At 39.8% G+C, this 22,718-nt stretch overlaps 1 protein-coding gene across 13 annotated transcripts in view; it reads right to left on the bottom strand.

Moving 5' to 3' along the window:
• Positions 1-1,532: 1,532 nt before the first annotated feature.
• Ate1 (arginyltransferase 1) overlaps positions 1,533-22,718 on the bottom strand; it is a 143,620-nt gene continuing 122,434 nt past the window's right edge. For 6 of the 13 annotated variants that reach the window (XM_078025612.1, XM_078027883.1, XM_078028318.1 and 3 more), the window contains one exon: positions 4,154-4,489. In XM_078025612.1, the coding sequence (XP_077881738.1) occupies positions 4,311-4,489 (179 nt within the window). In that variant the 3' untranslated portion in view covers positions 4,154-4,310. Of the gene's footprint in view, positions 4,490-22,718 lie in introns of all 13 variants that reach the window. The other 7 variants (XM_078025133.1, XM_078024436.1, XM_078026469.1 and 4 more) reach the window with 2 other exon arrangements.

Below are 22,718 nucleotides of genomic sequence, written 5' to 3'. Positions count from 1 at the left end.
AAGCAGTAATTCAGACCCTTAATTTGTTTCAAAAAAACAATTTTTATTTATTTTATTATTATTATTTTGTGGTGCTGGGGACCCAACCCAGGGCCCTGTACATGGGGGGAAAGCAGTCCTACCAACTGAGCTGCATCTCCAGCCCCTGAAATAACCTTCTTTTAAACAAGACATTTCATTAGAAATTTTAAAAGGAGGCAAACTTAGAAACAGTACTATAGGCCTCCCAGAAGAGAGGAGGGGCGCCAAGTCTCAAAAGTTCCAAGTTTTCTGAACCTTCAGGTAAAGAGGAAATTCCTGCTGCCCAGTGGGAGGGAAAGGGGCAGGGCAATGAGCGTCTTGCCTCCTGTGGCTGCTGTAACAGAATACCACGGACTGGAGGCTTAAAGAGGTAAGAAGCTTACATTTCTCAGAGCACGGGAGGATGGAAGTTCAAGATTAAGGTGCTGCAGATCTGGTGAGGGCCCATTTTCAGGTTCAAGAGACTTCTTGCTGGGTCCCACGTGATGGAAGGGGCCAGGAAGCTCTCCAAGGCCCCTTTTATAAGGGGTCTAATCCCACTTACGGGGCTCTGCCCTTGTTACTAATTACCTCCCAGAGCCCCTACCTTCTAAAACCAGCACAGTAGAGGTAAAGATTTCAATTCTCTATATGAATTCTGGAGGGGCTCAGATATTCAGTTCTGGGCACCAAGTACTACAAAGAACTGATTAAAACAACTGCTCATGCTGGTGGAATGCAATTCCCACCCCTCCTAAGGAGGGCCAGCGTCGTCAGCCCTCTTTCCCCAGGACAACAGCACTCTGGGATATTGTGCAGTCATCACAATGGTTATACACTTCCTCATTTATTTTCACATTCACAATATATCAAGATGTCACTATGAACTAAGCAGATGAAAAGTATGAACAATATACATGGTATGATCCCATTTTCTTCAAAAATAAAACAAGACATAGACATGTATTAAGTAGAAAACCGTTTGAAAGAATATACACCATAAATGGTGGTCAGTAGTGGTTAGTGATGGGAATAAAAATGATTTCATTTTGTTATTCTTTCCTATGGCATCAGAGTGCTTTAACCTATTGGGGTCCTCCTCATTATAAAAAGACAAAACACTAGTAAATGTGTTCCACCAATATGCTGTGGACTATGAAGAACAATTTACCTATGCTTTTGTTTATGAGACATTTTTAAAAACTTCTCTGTCAACTAAACTTTAGAAAATTATAATGGATATGGGTAAATCCATCTGGTTAAAAAAAGAAGAAAACACCAGGTCCTAATTTATCTTGGGGAAATCCAGATATTTTGCTTAAAGTGAGATTTACTTTATTCCTAAGAAAGGAATCCACTATACTTTGATATAGGTAATGAAATAGTCTGGAACTCCAATTACCGAAAATTACATTTTATAATTCACATAGCCAATATATTACCTCCATTGTCTGTGTATGTTCTCTGCAGGCAAAATGTAGTCAAGATTTTAAAAAATGAAAACATGTTTTTTAAGTAAAGAAAAGTACCACTGCACATAGAAACAGCTTTATTTTTTCCACTCAAGCTTTATCAAATGGATTGTTCAAAAAGCATATACATGAGCAAAGATTTCACATGCAATCAAAATTGTTTTGCCTTACAGTCACTGGTTTTCTGTAGGAAAAGAACACTCATTTGAATAACTTGTAATTCAAATATTTCCCAACTGTTTCCACTTCATTTCTTTCCTTTTTAACTTAGCAACAATAGATACATTTTAGTTAACTGTTCATATTCTCTTTTATTCATATTGAAATAATACAATGTCTAAAAAAATCAAACCATTTATTGTTCAGAAATATGGAAAGGTTCTTTTGCATAATAGGCTCTGATATATTAAGAAGTCAAATGAAATTATTAATTGCAAAACGGATGAAAAGTATGATAAGCTAGAAAACATAAACAGTAATAATTTCTTTCCTAAATAAATTCAATCAAATGAATAATATATGCATCTGATAACAATTGCTACCTTTAGAATACAAAAAGTGCTCAGATTACATTTAACAAGAAAATGAAAATCTCATAGAACTGAAATATTTTCAATAATGCTAGTGGCATGGGGAATTGAAACTGTAACTCTGCTCCCAAGGCAGGGAGGCAAGTGTGAATTTATCTGAAATCGGGACACTAATACACTATGACTGTAAATGATACCCACTATTTTGGCAAGGTTCACCTGTGTCTTCCTTTAGATGAAAGCCATCAACATAAAAGCAGGCCTCTGGGCTGCTCCTCAACTGACATGGCAGGGTCACTTCCCTCAACGGTCCTTTCCTAGCCCACCACCACCATTTGCTTAGTGAGGCTTCAACCAACCAGCCTGTGCCTTGGAGACTGCAGGACTCCTGGGTCGAGCACATTCTCCTCTCTCAAAACACACACTCATGGATGCAGCAACCAAGTGGAAGCATTTTTAACCCTATGTCTCTCTGAAGCTAACCTAGAACACCAGGCAGGCAGGGTGCAATCTGATCTGGAAATTTCTCTCACATTTCAGACATATCCCTAAATTATTACTCTTGAACCGAAACTGCATGTAGACCATAATTTTATTTATATAAATAGGTATGTATGTGTGTACAGCAGACTTCTTTTTCTTTCTCTGGGTATGGCAGAATTTTAGATTACTTTTACTTTCTTTCTTTTCTCAATATTTTAATTGCTTATAGTATCATTTCTATTTTAAAGAAATCCATATAGTAAAGATATCTTCATTTTAGAGGAAAAAGAAAAAAAGTTCTACTAATTCTGAATGTAGTTCCACCCCAGTCTCTAAAATGCTTTTGGAAGCTATTTTGTGGATCAAATTTTCAGAAGAAGGTAGAATTTTTGTGATCAGAGAAAATGGCTTTCTTCAGTCCACCATCTCCAGTTAGCAAGGGACCCAAGAAACAGCAGTTTGATCTCTTTCTCACACACACACACACACACACACACACACACACACGTACAGTTTACATGGATACTGAATTTGTAGACATTTGATTTTTAAAACCCTTGTTTTATGATCTTTTTATTCTAACTACCTGAAGGTTACTGTTCAAGGTTTTGTTGAAATTCAGTGCATCTTGGGAGAAAAATTTAAAATCAGTAATGAGATTCAAGCTACTAAGTTTTATTGCATGGCTTTTTAAAAGATCAATCAATAGAAAACAGAAAAATGGACAAAATGGGGACTGAAAAAGGTTGGGTGGCAAAAGAGGGGCCCAGCTGAGAGAATGTCCAGGAAACAGCCCTCCCTGTCCGCCCTGTTTCAGGGAACTACCTCCATTCTTCTCCTGTGCCCAGCCCAGTGCCCACCACCTGTACAGCAGGCATCTGCTGAATGGGTGGAGGCTCAACAAGAGTGAGAGGGAAAGAGGGGCTTCCCTCTGCTCTGAAGTACCAAGGGCAGTACCCATTCTCCATTCGCAATCAAAGGGCCAGAAAAGGAGCAAAGAGGTCAGAGTGACTCCTGGTGATTAAGAGTGATCTGTGGAATAGCTATGAAAGCCATCAGATATTAACCAGTCATCAATTACCAAAGACAAGTGTCCTGAGTTCTAAGGATGGAAAATTAGTGCCTATTTTCTTTGGATGAGGCTTAGAATCAAGGCAGGAATTAAAGTTCTTTAAATACTCTGTTTCTTAGATTTTTAGAAATAAAGCAAATAATATATCACTAAGGTAATTACATATTTTATTGTTCAAACTTCTGAGAGTAAAAGAGAACTAGTACAATTATTCTAGGGAAAAAATTATGCCAAGATGACAGACGAACAGGACCAACTAGGACATGAGATCTCGCACAGGTCTGCGTTTCCCCTTTCAGCTTCTGCTAGGCCCCACAAGTAGAGGCTGGCAGTCATGGACACTGAACACGGAGTGGCAGCACGTTCTATTCTCCAGAGAGGAAACATTTTCCACCTTCCTCCCGCACTTAAGGCTCCCCCATCATAAATGCCACTGGATCCGAGGAAAGAGAAGTTGGAATTTCTCTATCCGAACACAAACGGCACAACGGTGACTGAATCACGTCCCACAATGTTAATTACAGAAGTTGAGCATATTTTGCTCAAGAAACAAACTTACAAAATGAAAAACCCCAATTATGAGGCTAGGTCATAACTTATTTTCAAAATATTTATATTAACTATGAGATTCTCACAAATACATTGCCACAAAATATTTTAGAAAAGCCACAAGGATAGACAGAATGGGAAAGTCTGGTTCCGGACGACAGCAGTGTGTCCCGCAGCGCAGGCACCCAGGCAGGTGTGCGGCCCTCAGCTTCGGAACAGGAGCATCCTCTCGGCGCACGCCTGCCCCACCAGGCTCGCGTACTGCAGCACCGAGGCCTCCTCGCTGGGGTCCTTCTGGCTTTTCTTGTAGACACCGTAAGGCATGATGGCTTTCTTGTGGAACACCTGCAGTCGGTCGGGCTCCTTGCTGCGACCCTCATCCACTGCAACAACAGAGAGTGCGGGTTAAAAGCAGCCACATATCAGCTGTGCTCCTTTCCCAAGTTCAAAGTTGGAACACACAGCCAGGTGCTGGCAGGCCCTCCCTGATGCCAGGGGATGCAGCACTGACACACAGACTAACTCCAGTGAATGACAAGGCTGTCCCAAAGACAATGGAGGTCCTCCAGGGTGACAGCTAAAATGTCAGGGAGAGACAAAGAACTGTAATTGAAAAACAGGCCTTTAACACCTCCGTGGTTTCCTGGGACAAGGTAAAATTCAGCACGCACCTCCAGCATCGTCCCAGAGTGGTCTTAAATCTGCTGAGCCTCTCCCCGGGGTTAACACACTGTGCTACTTGTCATGGGTACTCCTGTGCCCCTGGGAGGGCCGGTTCTCATGGCTTCCGTGGAAGACACCAGGGGCTGCTGCTGTCCCCCTTCCTCTCATCCTCTAGTTTGGATCAGGCGCACAGGCCATTCGGGAGGAAACCTGCTCCCCAGGCTTCCCTGCAGCTGGATGGCCTGATGACCAAGTGCTGGCCAATGTGGTCATACAAGTGAAAATGTTTTGAGGGAGTTTCAAGAAATCTTACAAAAAATAGTAGCTGGCCTATGCCTTTCGACTCTTTCATCTTTCAACCTCTCCTTCAGCCTGTATCCTGGAACACAGATGTGACGGCAGGAACCCTAACTTCTCTTCTGCCTTAAAGCTGGAGGCTAAGAGCTCCAAGGCAGAAGTCATCCTTGCTTTAGCAAAAACAGGAGCTAGAAGCTGGCTAACACAGGATGTCTTGGAACAAAAGTGGCATGCCATCCCTGGGCTACCTATGTTCAGGTGCTTATATATATTAAAAAAAAAAAAAAATCAGGAGAGTGTAGTCACACATGCCTGCAATCCCAGCTACACAGGATGCTGAAGGAGGAGGATCACAAGTGCAAGTTCAAGGCCAACCTTGGGAACTAAGTGAAATCTGTCTCAAAATAAAATTTTAAGAAAAGGCTAGTGATGTAGCTCCATGGTTTTTAGCATGTGCAGAAACCTTGGTGTTAATCATAGTACAGCAGAAAAAAAAAAAAGAAAAAGAAGAATCTGTAAACTATCTTATTTCAGCCTACAGTATTTTAGGTTTCTATAATTAGAGTTCCTTCTAACCCTAATATGAAGAAAAACTTACAATATCCACTAAAATGTGCAGTGTGTGTGTGTGTGTGTGTGTGTGTGTGTTACTAGAGATTAAACCCAGGGCCTCACACATGCTAAGCAGGTGTCCTACCAGGGAATCTGATCTATACTACTTCTAAAATTTTTATTTTGAGAAAGGGTCTTTCTAAGTTGCCAAGCTGGCCTAGAATTTGTAATCTTCCCACCATAGCCTCCCACGTAGCTCAGATTACTGCACCAAGATTAAAATATTTAAAAAAAAAAAAAAGAAAGAAATCATTGATTCAGCAAGTCTACTTTCTAAGCTTGACTTCATTTGGAATCATCCAAAGAACTTTTAAAAAATACCAACATATCTCTGGACCCCCTCACCAGAGATGCTGATTTAAAGAAGAGTCTCAGTGGAACTTGGGCATCAGTGTTTTTTTTTCACTCATTTTCAAGTTAGTTGAGAAGCACTGTCCTTCAGAAATACCCACCCAAGTGTGTCTATGTGGGAGGATGCTCCCAACAGCACTCTGAAACCTGGCAACCTCTCAAAGTCCAGCAGTGAGGCCCTGGGTAAGAGCTGAGGTACACCCACTAATGGAACATTACGCAGCTATTAAAGAGAACAGAAGACAGACTAAGGAGAAAAAAAAAGTAGGCACAGAACAATAATTTCTTTTAATTAAAAGCTTAGTGCTGGGTGAGTGTCACTTATCCAAAATGCTTGGATCCAGAAATGTTTCAGATTCTGTAATTTGGAATATTTTGCATATACATAATGAGCTATTTTGGGGAAAAACAAAACATGAAATTCATTTATACTTCATAAACATAGCCTAAAAATAACTTTACCCAGTATTTTTAGTGTGATGTCTGGGTTTTGACTGACCTGTCACAAGGTCAGGTGTAGGATTTGTATCAGAAGTAACAACTTTTAAAAGTTTATTCTTTTTCAACTATTGTTTCTGCTATAGAAGTCTTAATTAATTAATCAGGAGAAATCTTCCCAGATCAGCTGCACAAGAGACCAAGTCAGGCCTTCCCATACAACACCACCCTTTATGAATGTTGAGAGGCTGTAGCAGGAAACTCAAGTTAGGCAGGTATGACTGGTCCAAAAGATACAACATGTTGGAGAAGTCCACATTCTTCCACTTAGAACCAGCCTGGGAGGGCATGATGACCAAGGAGAAAGGACACCAAGGGCTGGCCAGAGATCCCCATGTCCATAAGACCTAGTGTCAGAGCAGTGTCCGAGTTTCACGTTGGGCTGGGACATAGTCAAAGAAGATCAAGGGAGTGGACTGGCCATAGGTGGCCTTTGAGTCTGCTGTCTCCTCCTGGCCTGCCTGCTTTAGCCTGCTCTGCAGGAGGTTAACTCTGCAGGTCAGTCCAGCCAGCGGTAGGGACAGAGCACGAGGGCTGTTCACCCTGAAACTCTCTCCTTGCTTCTGCTTTTTGGTAGCAGCTGCAGCTGCTTTGAAGTTATTAAGGCTCCAGTTTCTCCTGGTGGCCCTGGCCCCTGGGCCCTTTCTCTCCAGCCTGGCTGGCAGTGGCCTCCTGTAGTTGCTACCCTTCAGGTCACCTCTCAAGACTGTCAGCAACAGCACTGCTCATTACCAACAATCCCCTGCATTACATTTTCTTCACTGTAAATACTTGAAGTAGTTTTGGGGTTTTGGTTAGAGCCTGATACTCATGCCAATTTCAAAATATGTTTTGTTTCTTACAAATTGCTTTATTATCCAACTGAAGCAGAAAACCCATGTACTTTACAGCGATTAAATATTTAACATCCACCAGGTCAGCACATCCTTAATGACAAAGGAAAAGGCACACCCTGGTTGCTGCTGTGGTTTGAATACAGTTTGTCCCCTCCAAAACACAGACTAACACCAACCCTCCTGAGAGGGATTAGGAGGGGAAATGCAGTCCAACTAAGGTGTTCAGAGGTGGAGCCCTTGGGAGGCGCTTAGGGACGGGCAGGGTCATCAGGCTGGGGTCCCCAGGATTGAGTGCTGGTGGTTTTTACAAGAAGTGGGAGAGACCAGAGGCCACACTTGCACCCCCCTGGTCTCTTGCAACATGATGCTATGTGCTACTGCAGGAGCCGCCACCAACCAGCCTCCTCCAGAAGCAGCCTACTGACCTTGGACTTCCAGAACCTAGAGCCCAAATAAACCTCTTTTCTCTATGACTCTATGACTTATCAGGTCTGTGGTATTGTTATCAGCAACTGAAAAGCACTAAGATACCAAGGTTTAATGACAAAGGAAAAGGCACATCCTGGTTGCTGCTATCAACACCGATTTTAATGTATGCTCTGCCACAGGGATAAACTTCTTCCCGATCACCTGCCTCTAAATGTTTCTAGCTAGAAAAAGGCAAATTCAGAACCTGATCCAAATAGAAAAGCAAGGATCAGAGAGAAAAGCAGGGAAAAAACATGAGCAAAATAATCCCAAATCTTTTAAATGTAAAACTTTGGATTTTTAAAATTTGAGTTTGTCATGTTTGGATAAGAGGTGTCCCCAGAAAACTCAAGTGAAACAGTGCAGGGATGTCCAGAGGTGAGATGGCTAGGTTAGGGGAGCTGGGATCTACTCAGTGGATTCATCCATCTGACAGAGGGATTAATGTGCAGAGTAGAGGGAGCCAGGCATGGCTGCAGCAAGCAGCTCACTGGGGCCTGCCCCTGCCCTGGGGACTGTGTTATCCCAGGCTCCTTGCACCACAGCTCTCCCTCTGCTTCCTGGCTGCCAGGAGCTGACAGCTCCCCTCCACCAAGCCCTTCTGCCATGATGCTCTGCCTCATGTTGGGCCCAGAGCTACAGAATTGGATGACTGTGGACTGAATCTCTAAAACCATGAGCCAAAATAAATTTTCCCTCCTCTGAGTTGCTCCTCCTAGGTCTTCTAGTCATGAAAAGCTGACTTAAAACATTTTAAAAGCATGCCTATATTAAAGTTAAACCTTCATCCTAAATCATCTAAAATAATTTAGAACAGACAGACATACTTTACGAACCAAACAAAACACCTAGCAAATAAAAAAGTGCGATTTGATGTTACCTTATTTTATCTAGAATGGTATACTACCCCTCCAATTTTTATTCTTTCCCCTACAACACAGAAACAAAATGTAGAACTGGAGGGGGGGACTACCACTACTATAATTTACACTAACTTTAAAAAATTGTATTCTATGTTGGAAAGTAGAAATTTTATTGCTTTATTTCTCAAAATATGAATTTTGATTTATTTACTGAGATCACATGACAAGTTCTAAAATTATATATATAGGTCACATTTTTGGGAACCTATAATATCTTAAGTTTTGGTTACTGTATACACCCAAGAAAGTCTCCTAAACTTCTAAACTAATTCACAGCATTTTTACAGAGATTTGTGGCACAGAAATTAATCAAGCTCTTTCTACTTTGTTCTTTTTACTGCAAATAATTTTGAGGTCTGGAGTGATTCAGTAACAATGGAGTCATTACGTGGTGTAATTAAAGCAGATGCTAGCAAGTTACTAACTTCTTTTTTTTTTTTTTAGAGAGAGAATTTTAATATTTATTTTTTTAGTTCTCGGAGGACACAACATCTTTGTTTGTATGTGGTGCTGAGGATGGAACCCGGGTTGCACGCATGCCAGGCGAGCGCGCTACTGCTTGAGCCACATCCCCAGCCCAAGTTACTTCTTATTTTTTATTTTTTTTTTTTTAAAGGGTAGCTCACCCGACCCACCTCAAACGGTGGCTGTTCAGGTTAAAGGAAAGGCAAGGTGGTATATATATTTTTAAAAATATTTATTTATTTTTTGGCGGACATAACATCTTTGTATGTGGTGCTGAGGATCGAACCCGGGCCGCACGCATGCCAGGCGAGCGCACTACTGCTTGAGCCACATCCCCAGCCCCCCAAGTTACTTCTTAACATCAAATATAATTATAAAAAAAGGAGTACTAATAAATTTTAAAATCCTTTCCTCATTCTCTTTAATACTAATGTATCCAAGTCATCTGGAAACCCAGATATATTTAGCTTTAGTGTTCAGATATTTCAGAAGCTTGTGGGATTGTTATTGGCCTTATTTAACATTCCTAATAATGTAGTACTGACTATCAACAATGAACCAGGTTGTGTTGAGACTTACATTTTTTATTAATTTACTGAAATACAAATTAACTTAACTGTCCCAATTCTTTAGTTTTCCCATTATCACACTTTGAGCAAGAAAAGGGCGCTGAACACTTGGGACCTCAGGTGCTGCCCACATCTGTCAGTCCCACCAGGACCTTCCTCCACACCCAACAGCTGACTGGATTCCCGCTCAGGACGCCCAGCGCACTGCTTCGCACCTTCACAAGACCCAGGTCAGGTAACATCGTAATTCTCCAGTCACATAATTTAAACTTAACTTGCACATTCTCTTAGGAGTAATTTTTTCGACCAAGAAGGCATATTTGTCAGCTGTTAACACATAAACAAATGACTCGTTTTAGTTTCCTTTTAGTATTCTTTTTCCTTAAAAAACTTAAATTACAAGGCAAGCTTGGAAAGTGAACTTAGAATTCTGCTGCCTAAAGAACAATGATGTCCATCTAAAACTGCCAACTGTTTTAAAAAAGAGAACACAGTCAACAAGACACACAGTAACGGAAACCAAAGACATTCATGTTTTTAAAAAACTTGCCATTTCAATAAATTAAACTCAATAAATTATCTGGGAATTAGTTATCAATGAATTAATGAATATTCAATAATAACCACATTAGTTTTTTTACATCTTTTCAAAAAATAAAAGTGGTGCTTGTTATAAAATTCAAATAACACAAAAATAAACAGTGGACTGACACAGCCCCACGTGGGATCCTTGCTCCTAGGTTTTTCTCCTCGCTTCCCCAAACCCCTTCCCAGCTACCAGGTTCTAAGAATTTCACAAGATGCATTTAAATATCCAAAGACAACTGGGATCACATTCTGGCCATATTTTACCACAGAAAATCAAACCAAATTACCTGTTGGTATAATGTACCAATTCAGGAACCACTGTTATCGTTATCAACTTAGACATGCTTCTGTTTCCTGGTTTAACCATCTGTAGTTTATGATCGTTAGTTACATTCTCAATGACGGCAGATTCTAATTCTTGGCATATACTATGCAGTTAATATTAAAACCAATTCAAAACCTAAACAAAAATAAATCCTACCAGATACTTAAAACATTGAAAATAAATTATGATTTGTTTTCCAAAGGAAAAAGATATATTTCAAATCCTCACAATCCCCTTGTATAATCCTCTTGTATGGCTTCCAAATGTCACAATGCTTATAGACAAAAATCTACAGACTAAATCAATACCGCAAAACAGGCCTTTTCTTTAGGGGACCTTGGGTTATGGAAAAACAAGCCATTTTGAGATGAAAGATAATTGCCAGCTTACTGAGATGTCTTATAAATGTGTTTCAACAAGAACTTCTTCCACTTCTTCTCTCCCAATGCATCACAATTTAATTTCATAAAATAAAAACCAGAGGCAATCCTGCAAACTCATTTCTGAGATGAGCATTTGATCACTACTGATAAAAACATGCTGTCAACTCTATGATATTTTAATCTTCAAGAAAAACTCTGGGGGCAGCAAGTGCTTGATCACCCACCCCCAGCTTTTTACTCGCAAGAGAGGAACTGTGTGCATCACAGGTACTTTCAAAGCAAAAGAATCTAGAGATCAAAGCTTCGCTTCCCCTTCTTATGGGGATTTAACTCATTTGTTATTCTTAAAGAGACTTCAGAATTTGCCAGGCTTTTCCAAAAATGATCAAGTAGTCTATTTTTTTTAACTTCATTATTTACTGTTACAAAATTATGAAAACAAGTTACTCACTTTATTGTTTCTAATGAAGACAGCTGTATAAATGGCAAACACAACTAAATATAATTGGGCAACACTGATTAAATGTATGACAGGGAGAAAAACTTAGCAAAAGCTCAACTTTAAAGTTACAGTCATATACAACTCAGAATCTTTTATAGTGACAGGAGAGGTGAGCAAGTGTTTTAATCATTCTGAGGCAGCGGGGGAAGAGGAAGACTTTGGGACAGGACAGCACAGGGCTAGGCGAGGGGAAGCCCAGCAGTCACCTCAGCAGTAACTAAGCTCAGCCAGCTGCTTCTTTGAGTACATCTGGTGAGAGGCTCAAAAATTACTTTGGGAATCTATCCCAGAGAATATAATACATTTTCATAATCTGTAAGGAATACTGTTGTTAGTAGTTCCAATTGAAATACTTTTTATATAAAAACGAAAACTTAAGACAAAATCTGAACTTTGCTTCTTTGTAAAAGAATGGCTTTACTGAGCTATAACTGAGATATCGTGCACGCCACCCACTTCAGGTACACCCATCGGTGGTTTCTAGCGTATGTTAAGTTGTACTATCCAACTCATTAATTAGACCATTTCATCCACTGAGAAGTAAACTCCGTTAGCTGCCAGCACATGGAAGAAACCGCAGGGCAGTTTTCCACAGGGCCTCGTCACCCTGCATCCCCACCAGGGCAGGCACGGCTCCTCTTTCTCCACATCCTCAGCTGTCCTAGTGGGTACGAAGTAGCATCTCACTGTGGCTTTGATGTGCGTTTCTCTCGTGGCTAATGATGTCAAGCATCTTTTCATGCGCTTGTTCATTCATTCATCTTCTTCAAAAGAAACGTCTATTCAAATCATTTGCCGGCTTTTAAATCTAGCTGCCTTTTTATTGACTTTTAAGAGTTCTTCAAATTTTCTGGATATTAGATCCTTATCATATACAGGATTTGCTAACACACTCTCCTTCTCTGTGGACTGTCTTTTTACTTTCTTGCTGGTGTCTTTGGAAGTATGAAGTTCAACTTATCTATTTCTTTTTCTTTCTTGTGCTTGGGGTGTCATACTTAAGAAACAATGTCTAACGCAAGGTCATGAAGAATTACTCAAACGTGTTGTTTCCCAAGCACTTTATAGTTTTACCTCTTACACTTAGATCCAATGCATTTTGAGTGAATTTTTGTAGATGGTAATGAAATAGGAGACTAATTTCATTTTTTCCCCCTGCAATTGGGTGTCCAGAATAATTGGTTGAAAAGGCTATTCTTCCCCGAACTGACTTGTCTGGGCTTCCTTCTGGGAAATCAACTGACCATAAACATGAGGGTTTGTTTCTGAATTCTCACTCTATCTGTATGCCAGAACCACAAAGTCTTGAGTTTATTCTGAAGAGTATATACACATGACATTCTAGAAAAGACAAAATTATATGGGCAGTAAAAGGCTCAGTGATTGACAGAGGATGGAGAAGGGAAATAAGGGGATGAATGGGTGAAACACAGAGGACATTTTTAGGACAGTCTAATTTGTATTATACGTATCATACATATCAAATTTAACTAATTTGTATTATACGTATCATACATGTCAAAACTCCACAGAATGTACAATACAAATGCAAACTATGGCTTTTATTTAATAATGGATCAATACTGGCCTATCAATCATAACAAACTGTATAAAATATTAATTCAAAGGGAGGTTGGAGGGCATATTACAACTCTGAACTTTCTGATCAACTTTTCTGTAAAATAAATAGATAAATAAATACAATTACTAAAAATAGTTCCCAAACCTCCGGTCTGTTTGTGGCCTGGGTCCAAGTACCAATGAATGGATGAATGAATGAATGAAAATGCACCCTGTCAGCAACGGGGGAACCTGGGGGTAAGACGCAGAGAATACCAAGACTGGCAATTCTCCTGTAAATCTACAGCTATATAACCCATTTTAAAAAAGAATGAGGAAGTTCATAGGGAATGATTTGCAAGATATCTTAATTTTAATATAAAAAGTCACAGATTATTTAGGTTGATTTTATTTACATAGTTTATATAAACAATACGGTTTTTTAAATGACACACAGAAAAAGATCCCCCAGCCTCCCTATCAAAACTCCAGCAGTGCCTGCCTAGCAGAGCAGGAGAGCAGAGGCCTGTGCCGGGTGCACCTGCCCTAGATGAGCTGAAGGAGCTTCACTTTCCACCTTGGATTTTTAATAACAGCAAGCATGTGTCAATCATGTGTTGTTTCTAGTACTTACATAAAAAGCAGCAGTGGGGAGAACTGAAGTACTGGAGAGTAAACACGAAGGTCCAGTCCAGGTGAGTGATAACAGCTACTGCTCACTTGAGCACCCATCAGTCAAAACAGTGGGACTGTTTTGAGAACAACTCAGAATTCCCATTTCTGTCAGCCACTCTTTAAAGGGAGGGCTGCCTTGCCCACTTGCTGCTGCAGACCAGAGTTGGGCAGAAAAACCTGGCAGGGTGCTGCCAACTGTGCTCCCTTAGCTCACTTCCTGCTAGAGACAGTCAGGAGGGGACTTGTGAGTGTGTGGCATCCACAGACAGTGCCACTGCATGGACCTGCTTCTCCACAAGAGGTTGACTCGCAAGGCAGCTCTGCCAGACTCAAGGGGAAACACAGTATACACAGCAAGCTCAGTTCCAGGGCACTGACACCCCGCCTATAGAAATGCAGGCTCAGATACACTGCAGAACTTTGAGAATATCACAGAAAGGGACAGACACATAGTGATGTGGACAAAATCCTCACCATGCAGATGTCATATTGAAAACCTCCAAATAAATAAATAAATAAATAAATAAATAAATAAATAAATAAATAAAATCAGTGCATGAATCTAGGGGTCTGTTAATTTATTGCCACTTGGCTTTTAAAATGATGCCTTCAAGAGAGTTATTAAAAAAAAAAAAACACAAGAATGTGGCAGGGTAACTGCCATATTGCCTCGTACTGTAGGCCATTTTCCGCTCTCCCATTAGTCCTTGGGAATACAGAGTAACACTCTGGCAAGCCTGGGTGAGAGTGCAAATGAGGGCAGACACACAAGCTCAGCAGTCACGTCACATCCTAGCACGATTATGTCCGACTCACTATTATTGTATTAGAAAATAGCAGGCTTCCACTGGATTTCACTTATAATTTGATAAAGTGAATTTATGGAGTCTAAAACCCTAACAGATTAACAACAGATGAGAGAGAGAGGAAGAGAAGGAGGGAGATAGGTTAGAATATCTAAACCTTAGGGGAAGGGACTGTCACAGTGGTATTCCACATTATAACAGTGCTTTGTTCCTACAACAGCTTTGCTCTTTTCTTTCTATTTTTGCAGGGGTAAGGCTTAACCCCAGGCCCTGTACATGCTAGGAAAGTGCTCTACCACTGAGCTATATCCGCAGCCCTACTTTTACTCTTTTAAAATGTGGTTTTCTTTTCTGAATTTTTAAACCTAGCCATGATTATTATCATTTTAAAGTTAATATGGTAATAAAAGAGTAATACAAATAAATCTTTCATAAAATGTGAATCATATTTTATCAGATTTGATTTTTACTAACAATTCAGATTTTTTAAATTGCTGATTTATTACGTTAACCACCTGTAATGTGTTTAATATCTTCATGGCATAGTCAGAAATGCACAGCTAAAACAAGAGTGACAGTTTCCTCGTTCCAAAAAATTAGCTCTTCAGGGTTTTGTTTTTATTTTTTTTTAACTTAAGAAACCATACAACAAGAGGGCTTTCATTTGCAGAAAGATGAAGTTGAACTACTTTTCTCATTCTCTCCACTAAGTATAATAAAAATCCTGGAACTGTCTATAAAACAAACCTAAGAAAACTCTGACCGATGAGAGGAGGCGGCGGCCCAGTCAGTGACCCTGGCCCAGAGCTAAACTCCCTGCCCTTCCTTTTTGCCTCATCTATGTCAGGCCAGAAACCAGAGATGCTTCCAACCCTGAAGACTAACACAGATACCCCCAAAAGTCCTAGGAAAAGCTGGCTTCCTCCAAATAAAACAGCCTTTTTTTATCCATGGCAATTAGCATGATCTCAAAAAAAGACTTTATACTCACTCTTTGAAAGTACATTAAATGAGTAAGTAAATAATGGTATAAAATTTCTTGCACAAAAAAAATACCCAAGACCTAAAGCAAAAAAAGTATTTAAGAGCTGGGGATATAGCTCAGGGGTAAACATTTGCCCAACACACAGGAGGCCCTGGGTTCAATGCCTAGTACCACCAAAAAAAGGAGAGGGGGGATTTAAGTTTACAAAACAATTTTTTTCTTCTTTTTTTTTTTTTTTTTTTTTTTAGTATCAGGGATTGAACCCAGAGCAACTTAACCACTGAGCCACATCCCCAGCCCTTTTCATATTTTAAATTTTGGGACAGGGTCTCACTGAGTTGCTTAGGGTCTCACTAAGTTGCTAAGGTTGGATTTGAACTTGTGATTCCTTGCCTCAACCTCCCAAGCTGCTGGGAATACAGGCATGTGCCACCACACCTGGCAACAAAACAAATTTTTAAGTAAAGAAACATTTAGGGGACTGGAGCTGTGGCTCAGTGGTAGAACACTTGCCTGGCATTTGTGAGGCCCTGGGTTCGATCCTCAGCACCACATATAAATAAACAAATAAAGTGAAACATCCATTGGCAACTTTAAAAAAAATTTTTTTTAAAAAAGAAACATTTAACATAAACAAATGAAATCAAGGCTTTTAGGGGAAAAAAGAAAAAAATAGGTAAGAAACAATACAAAACACCAAATTAGAGGCTTCAGAAACTATCACAAAAAGCTGAAGTAAGTAAAGTTGAAGTCATACACAATTATCTCTACTATACATTGTAATGTTTTAAGCACCAAAAGGACAACAATCTGCTGGTTTCAGCTGCAGAACCATGTCTGCTCTACCATAGGTACTGCTCACCAGGAAACAAAGGTCAGAGGGAGGCCCTCCTCCACCAGCTGTTATCTTATGATCCTAAAGATTCTTCACACCTAATACATGAAATGTTTTATTTTTAATCCAAACAACAGTAGGAGTACAAAAGTCCAAGGTAATGTTTCCAAGATCTTTTACCTGCACAAATCAAGAGAAAATTTAACTCTCATCTTTTTAAAAATGCACATGTTTTATATTTCCATTAATTTCTACCTGCTCTTAACAATTTAGAGACTAAAATGAAATGAACAAAATAGCTCAATACTTGAAAACAATGAGCAACAAGGAAAACACAGAGACATTCATTTTATGATGTGGTTAGTGTCAACTGAAAGCATGCAGTGTATCATCTCAGCAACCCCCTCGTCTCCCAGCCTTCTTTTCTTCTGATAATGAGGAGTGAACTCAGGGTCTTGCTTATGCCAGACAAGCACTGTGCTATAGTCTCAGCCCTTTTGCTAATTTTGAGGCAGGATTTCACTAAATTGTCCAGGCAGGCCTCAAACTTGTGATCCTCCTGCCTCAGCCTCCTGAGGAGCTGGAATTATGGTGGGATTAGTTGGCAACTAATTTATTTCTTGAAGCCATATTTGTTAACTTAGTTTCTTCCCCTTATTATGACCACTTAAAAGTGTGTTTTTTTTTTTTTAAATACAGGAAACCCCCCTGACATCTGTAAGAACAATACTCTGTTTGCCATTTATCACTCTACAGGTGGGTGACCTTCGCTACCTGATGGCAGCCTCTGACAGTGGGATCCAAATTTGACACTTCTGGAGGCCCCAAATCTCAGACACCACACTCCCTAGACACTGGGGACACAGAGACATGTACGACAGAGGGCCAAGCAGCACCTAATACATCTGTGGTTCATGCGGAATGTCTTTAGTCTCACGTTCCTCAGAGACAAGCAACAGAAGGCATCTTTAGAGCCAACCTCCCTGCTGTTATCGAGTTTTCTGTTAATTAGTACCACCACATGTTTATTACTCAATGTCTGAATTCTCAAGTTAAATCATTCTTGGATCACTTCCCCTTATTTTATATAAATGTTGAAATTAATCAGATCACAATAGATTTATATTATACTGTGTTGATCCATTCTTAGACTAAGAATGGTATTATCTAAAATCTTCACTAATTAACCACAAAAAATGTTAAAAGGTGATGCTAATGCAATCAATCCATCACAGAAGCCCCCAGCTTACTTGGAGTGAAAGCCCCTGTCTCAGGCTTGCACATCCTGGGCCAGTCTCCAGACAGGCAAGAATTCTAGAAACCAAGACACTTTGGGCTCTACACCCAGGCTCCAGATCTTTCGTAACTGGTAAAGCTCAGGTGATGACTTGTACAAAGAGGGTAATTTGAGCCAACTGTAAATCATAGCCAAATCTACTGCTCTTGAGAAGATTTGCAGATGCTTTTGAGACAGCCATGGAGTACCAACTTGCTCTGCTACTGTCCCCCAAATATGATTATTAGTCCTAAATTCATACACATCATCAACTAAAAGTCTTGACTCTGTTATTGTTGAATGTGAGGCTAAAACACACAATAGTGTCTGTAAAGCCAACAGCTCTCTCCAAGGTGAAGAACAGGAAGTGTGGCAGAGGAGCAGCCTACCACGCTTCCTCTGGTGATGGACCAGAAGATACTCCTCAGCCCTCTGCTAGCCATGGAGGCTTGGTCTTGCTGGCCCCTCCCACCTCTTTTGGGTGCTGTAGTCTGAGTGGTTGTGTTCCTTGTACTTCAGAGGTTCTACTGCACCTTCAATTCACATTTGAGGCGGAATCTGTTACCTGCCAATTCAAATCTCCCCAAATGAGCTAAGGCTCTGGTTTTCATTTTCATTTCAATACACTACATTTTCCATGCCTACTTTGAAGCAAAATCTTTTCAAACTAAAAGGTTCAGGGGGAATTATCAGAAGAATATTGATTCAATGAGCAATTCAATGAGCAAGATCACCAGAAACTGAGTTGGTCAAGACAAAATGTGTCATTGATATGGAGGACCACTGGACAAAGACAGTAGTAGAGAAGAACCTGTCTTCACAGTACTCAGCTCCTGACTCACTCACAGGTCCCTCAGAGCCAAGGCTTTCTGGAGTAAATTCCAGCTTGTCGGAGTTTAAAATACATCTTAAAAGATTCTGCACCCAGGCACTTCTTTTGGGTCTTAAAACTGCTATAGAAGTTATGTGACACAAATCTATAGAAGCTGAAGGCAGTGCTATTCAGTTCTTTTAATCCAAATATGATTCTGTTAAACATTTTTTAAAAGATCTCTAATTATACCTCCAGTGAATTTTGAAAAACAAAATAAATTAAGGATTGTGATTAAAAAACAAGCAACACAGTGCTACAAAGCACAGCTTTCTTCACCTCTCCTCCCTCCCTGAAATAGCACTATTTGTTTCCAAAATGGCTTTCACCATGTGTAGTTAGAAAAGAAATGGCTCTAGTTTGCAGTACAAAGTCAGGACTATGCTCCAAAAGCAAACTCCAGCACCACTGGCACATTCAAAAAATACAAATGAACTAAATGGCTACTACTTTTTCATGCATTCTTGAATGCGATTTGGTGTTTTAAGAAAAACATGTTCAAAACCTCATTTTAAAAATGAAGCTACACAGCAAAAGAACTTTTGTTTTCACAAAGGATTTATAATAATGGATTTAACAACAGGACATTAAAATACAGTTCAATTTATAGTCATGGGATCGCATGCAACCTTTAGTTTATCACACATCTAATCCCCACCCTCCTAATACTCTCTAACTTCAAAGCCTGCATAGGTCAAGGTCAGAAAATTAAGCAATGTCATTAACCTGAAATTTTTTTTTGTTTTGTTTTATTCAGAGGCTTGAGGAATGAAGTGGCATTAATTTAAAATGAAGATCAAAGCTGGCATATAAGGAATAATTTGCTTTGAATTTATAAGGCCAACAGAGATGGCAGGTGAGAAAAATACCATTGAGAAGGCTCCAATGGCACCAGTACTGTTCAGAGCTCCGAGGGCGACTTCCAGGACACTCTGAGGCAGTTGCCACACTTCAGAACTCACTCTTGCGAAGAGACAGAAACCTTCTTTACTGAGAGCCCTTGGCTCTAAATGTGAAGTTAGAATTCAAGCCTTGACACCTCAGCTCCTGCTGCTGTCACATCAAAGAGACGATCAATTCAGTGTACAATGCAGTGAGCCAAAAAGAGGAAAAAAAAATTATTTAAAATTTCCCTAATGCATTTGAATAATGTTTATTTAGAGTAAAATATTTCCAAAATGCATCTGTGACTACATAATAATGTAAATGGGCACGATACTTTGGCTCCGAGTTTGCCAAGTGTAAGTCTATCAGGTCACCCCTTTCTCCAAGGCCCACACAGATAAACCTAGACACTTGGCAGACAAAAGAAGGTGCCGTGCAAAGAAGGCAAAAGCAAAGAGTTATTTTAATACTACTGGGTAAGTTTGCTAAAACACTGATGATACCCAATGGTACTGTATAATACTATCTAACAGAATTTTGTTTAGTTTTGGACAGTTTAACATAGATCTAGACATGATCTTTAGATGTATTTGATTAGTATGATTACAAAATTAGTCCCAAGTAAAATGTATAAAATGTTAACGTCTGACCCATTTTGATTTTATTTTTTGGACTGGGGATTGAACCCAGGAACATTTACCACTGAGATATAGTCTCAGGTTTTATTTTGAAACAAGGTCTTACCAGGTTGCTGATGGTCTAAGTTAAGGCTGGCCCCCAAATTTGTGATCCATCTGGGCATAGAGACACACATCTGTAATCCCAGAGACTTCTGAGGATCACAAGGTCAAAGCCAGTTTCAGTAACTTAGCAAAGACCTAAGAAATTTAGCAAGACTCTGTCTCAAAAAAAAAAAAAAAAAAAAGGGAGAAAAAACGAGACCTGCTAGCCACAAACCCGGAAAAGCAAAGCAGTCTTACTCTTCAACCTAGAGGGTTCCAACTTTACCAATTTTTCCTTACCTACTGCCAAAACTTTGGTTTTTGATGAGCACACTCATTATTTCAAACTCTTGAACTTCATCAATGCAGACTCACAATGCCAATCTAGAGCCGTCCACAGCCATCTAGGGCAGTAGCTAATCCACAGCCACTAGAGACAGCAACGTGGGACTCAGTCCCTTCCTTGGTCTGACCTTGGCTTTCAGGTCCAGGTGGAGGTAGGCATCACATGAAGACAGGCTCTGTCACTTGGTCCTTCCAGAGACAGGAGAACTCTAACAGTCCACCCATCTCAACCCCCTTCTGTTTCCTATCAGCTGTCTCCCTCACAAATACTACCACAGGGTCTGTGAGAAGGATGAACCAAGATGCCACATAACACACATTTAGCAAAAATGCCTGGACTAATGAATACTAATCATAGTAATCCCTGCTGCCAGTACTCGGTCTGGTAAAGCAGAGCCAGAGCCAGAGCTGAAGCGAGTCCCCACCTTTGCTATTCTCCTAGACTGGTGTTTTCAAACTGTGGTGGTAGAGATTATAGAATTTATGTAATGGACTGTGACCAGCATTTCTTTAAAAATAAAAACTAGAACAGATTACAAAGTGTCAGAATGCATCACATGCGAAGGGTTAGCACTGTTTGACAGCATTTATTTTATATACTGGGTTCTGAATCACACTGTAAAGTGCATTTGTTACTGGGGCTTTATGGTCAGAAGTTTGAAAAATAGTATCCTGCACGACATGACATTACTTAAATCTGCAACTTGGGCCTTCTGATCACAGTGATGAGAAGGAGAAGGTGGGTGAAAGGGATCAGGGAAGTTAGCTTCAGTAGAAGGGAAAATATTACAATTTGGTACATATTCAGCTGGGCGCTGTAGGGTCAAACATCTGTGTTTACACAGAGTCTCACAAAAAGTCTTAATAATTCAGAGGTCACAAAACATAACAGGACATTAACTTTAGATAGTAGTCCAAGTTCTCCAGTTCACAGATGATGAAACTGGGGCTGAGAATTTGTCTATCAGAAGTCACAAAGCTGGTGAGTGAAGAATTAGAAAAACTTGTCTTTAGGTTGCTAGTTTATATATCAAAATTAGTTACTCAGAATGTTCCAGGTACATTAACCATTATTTTATAGTAATGGTTAAGTTTAGGTATTTGATGGAGAGAATAATTTTGGAAGTTGTGAATGAATAGTAAGGAAACACCATGAGAGGTAGCCAAAGTTCAAATGATAGAATTCTAATATCCCTAAATTTTTAGTGATTCTGAGAATATGACAAAGCAGGATTCCATCAAGTTTGATGCTCTTTAGAGTGAGATGGGAATGATGACACATCTGGAAAGCTAAAGACATGCACATGCCAGTCAAGACAGGACCCCTTGGGCTTAAGGGATGTAAACTTCCCTAGCATTCTGTAAATGCAATAATTAGGCAGGAGAGCACTGGGTAATGACCGCGCCCACCACCCATGGAGGTGCAATCGCGGAGGAGGCACCGTGAGAGGCTTCAGTGTGCCTTTTCTCCCAGGAAAACTCAGAATTAAGATGGAAAGAATTTAAAAGAATAAATATATGGCACTGATAATGGTGTCACGGAATCTGAGCAGGTTTTTATGTTCCTGTTTCGTAATATCTGACAGAACTGCGTCTATGAGAACACCAGCAGGTCACTGTCACGACTTTATCTGTCCTAACGACACTGAATCTTCAGACCACAAAGAGGTACATCTCTCCATCTAGCTCTCCGAAACCATCGCTTTGTGGTTTCCAGGGTAGAAGTCTCCTGTGATTATTGATAGAAGTCTTCTGAAGCACTATATGTTCTTTATGCTACTGTAAGTAAATTTTAAAAATATAGTTTCTAATTGTTTACTGCTAGTATGAAAAAGTACAACTGATTATTACATGTTAACGTAATGCCCTGCAATCTTTCTAAAATCTCCTTATCATTAGTTCCACAACTACTAAGATTTTCTATGTAAGCAATAATGTGACACCAATAGGAAATGTATAATTAAATAATTGGTTTAGAATGCGATTTCAAACAAAGTAAAAATTTAGGTATACTGTGTCCCTAAATTTATAATACTTTGTTAGACAACTGAATCATGAGGGACACTGAATGTTTTTATAAAATAAATTTTAAATGTTTTTAAAAATTCAATTAGCATCTTATAAATGCAATCAAATGTTATTCAAAAGTCCCTTAAAAATAAATGCTAAAAT

Source organism: Ictidomys tridecemlineatus, chromosome 1 (genome assembly GCF_052094955.1).
Source record: "Ictidomys tridecemlineatus isolate mIctTri1 chromosome 1, mIctTri1.hap1, whole genome shotgun sequence".
NCBI lineage: Eukaryota > Metazoa > Chordata > Mammalia > Rodentia > Sciuridae > Ictidomys > Ictidomys tridecemlineatus.
Note: the sequence above shows the minus strand (reverse complement) of the source record. Positions and strands in the feature narration are given on the sequence as shown.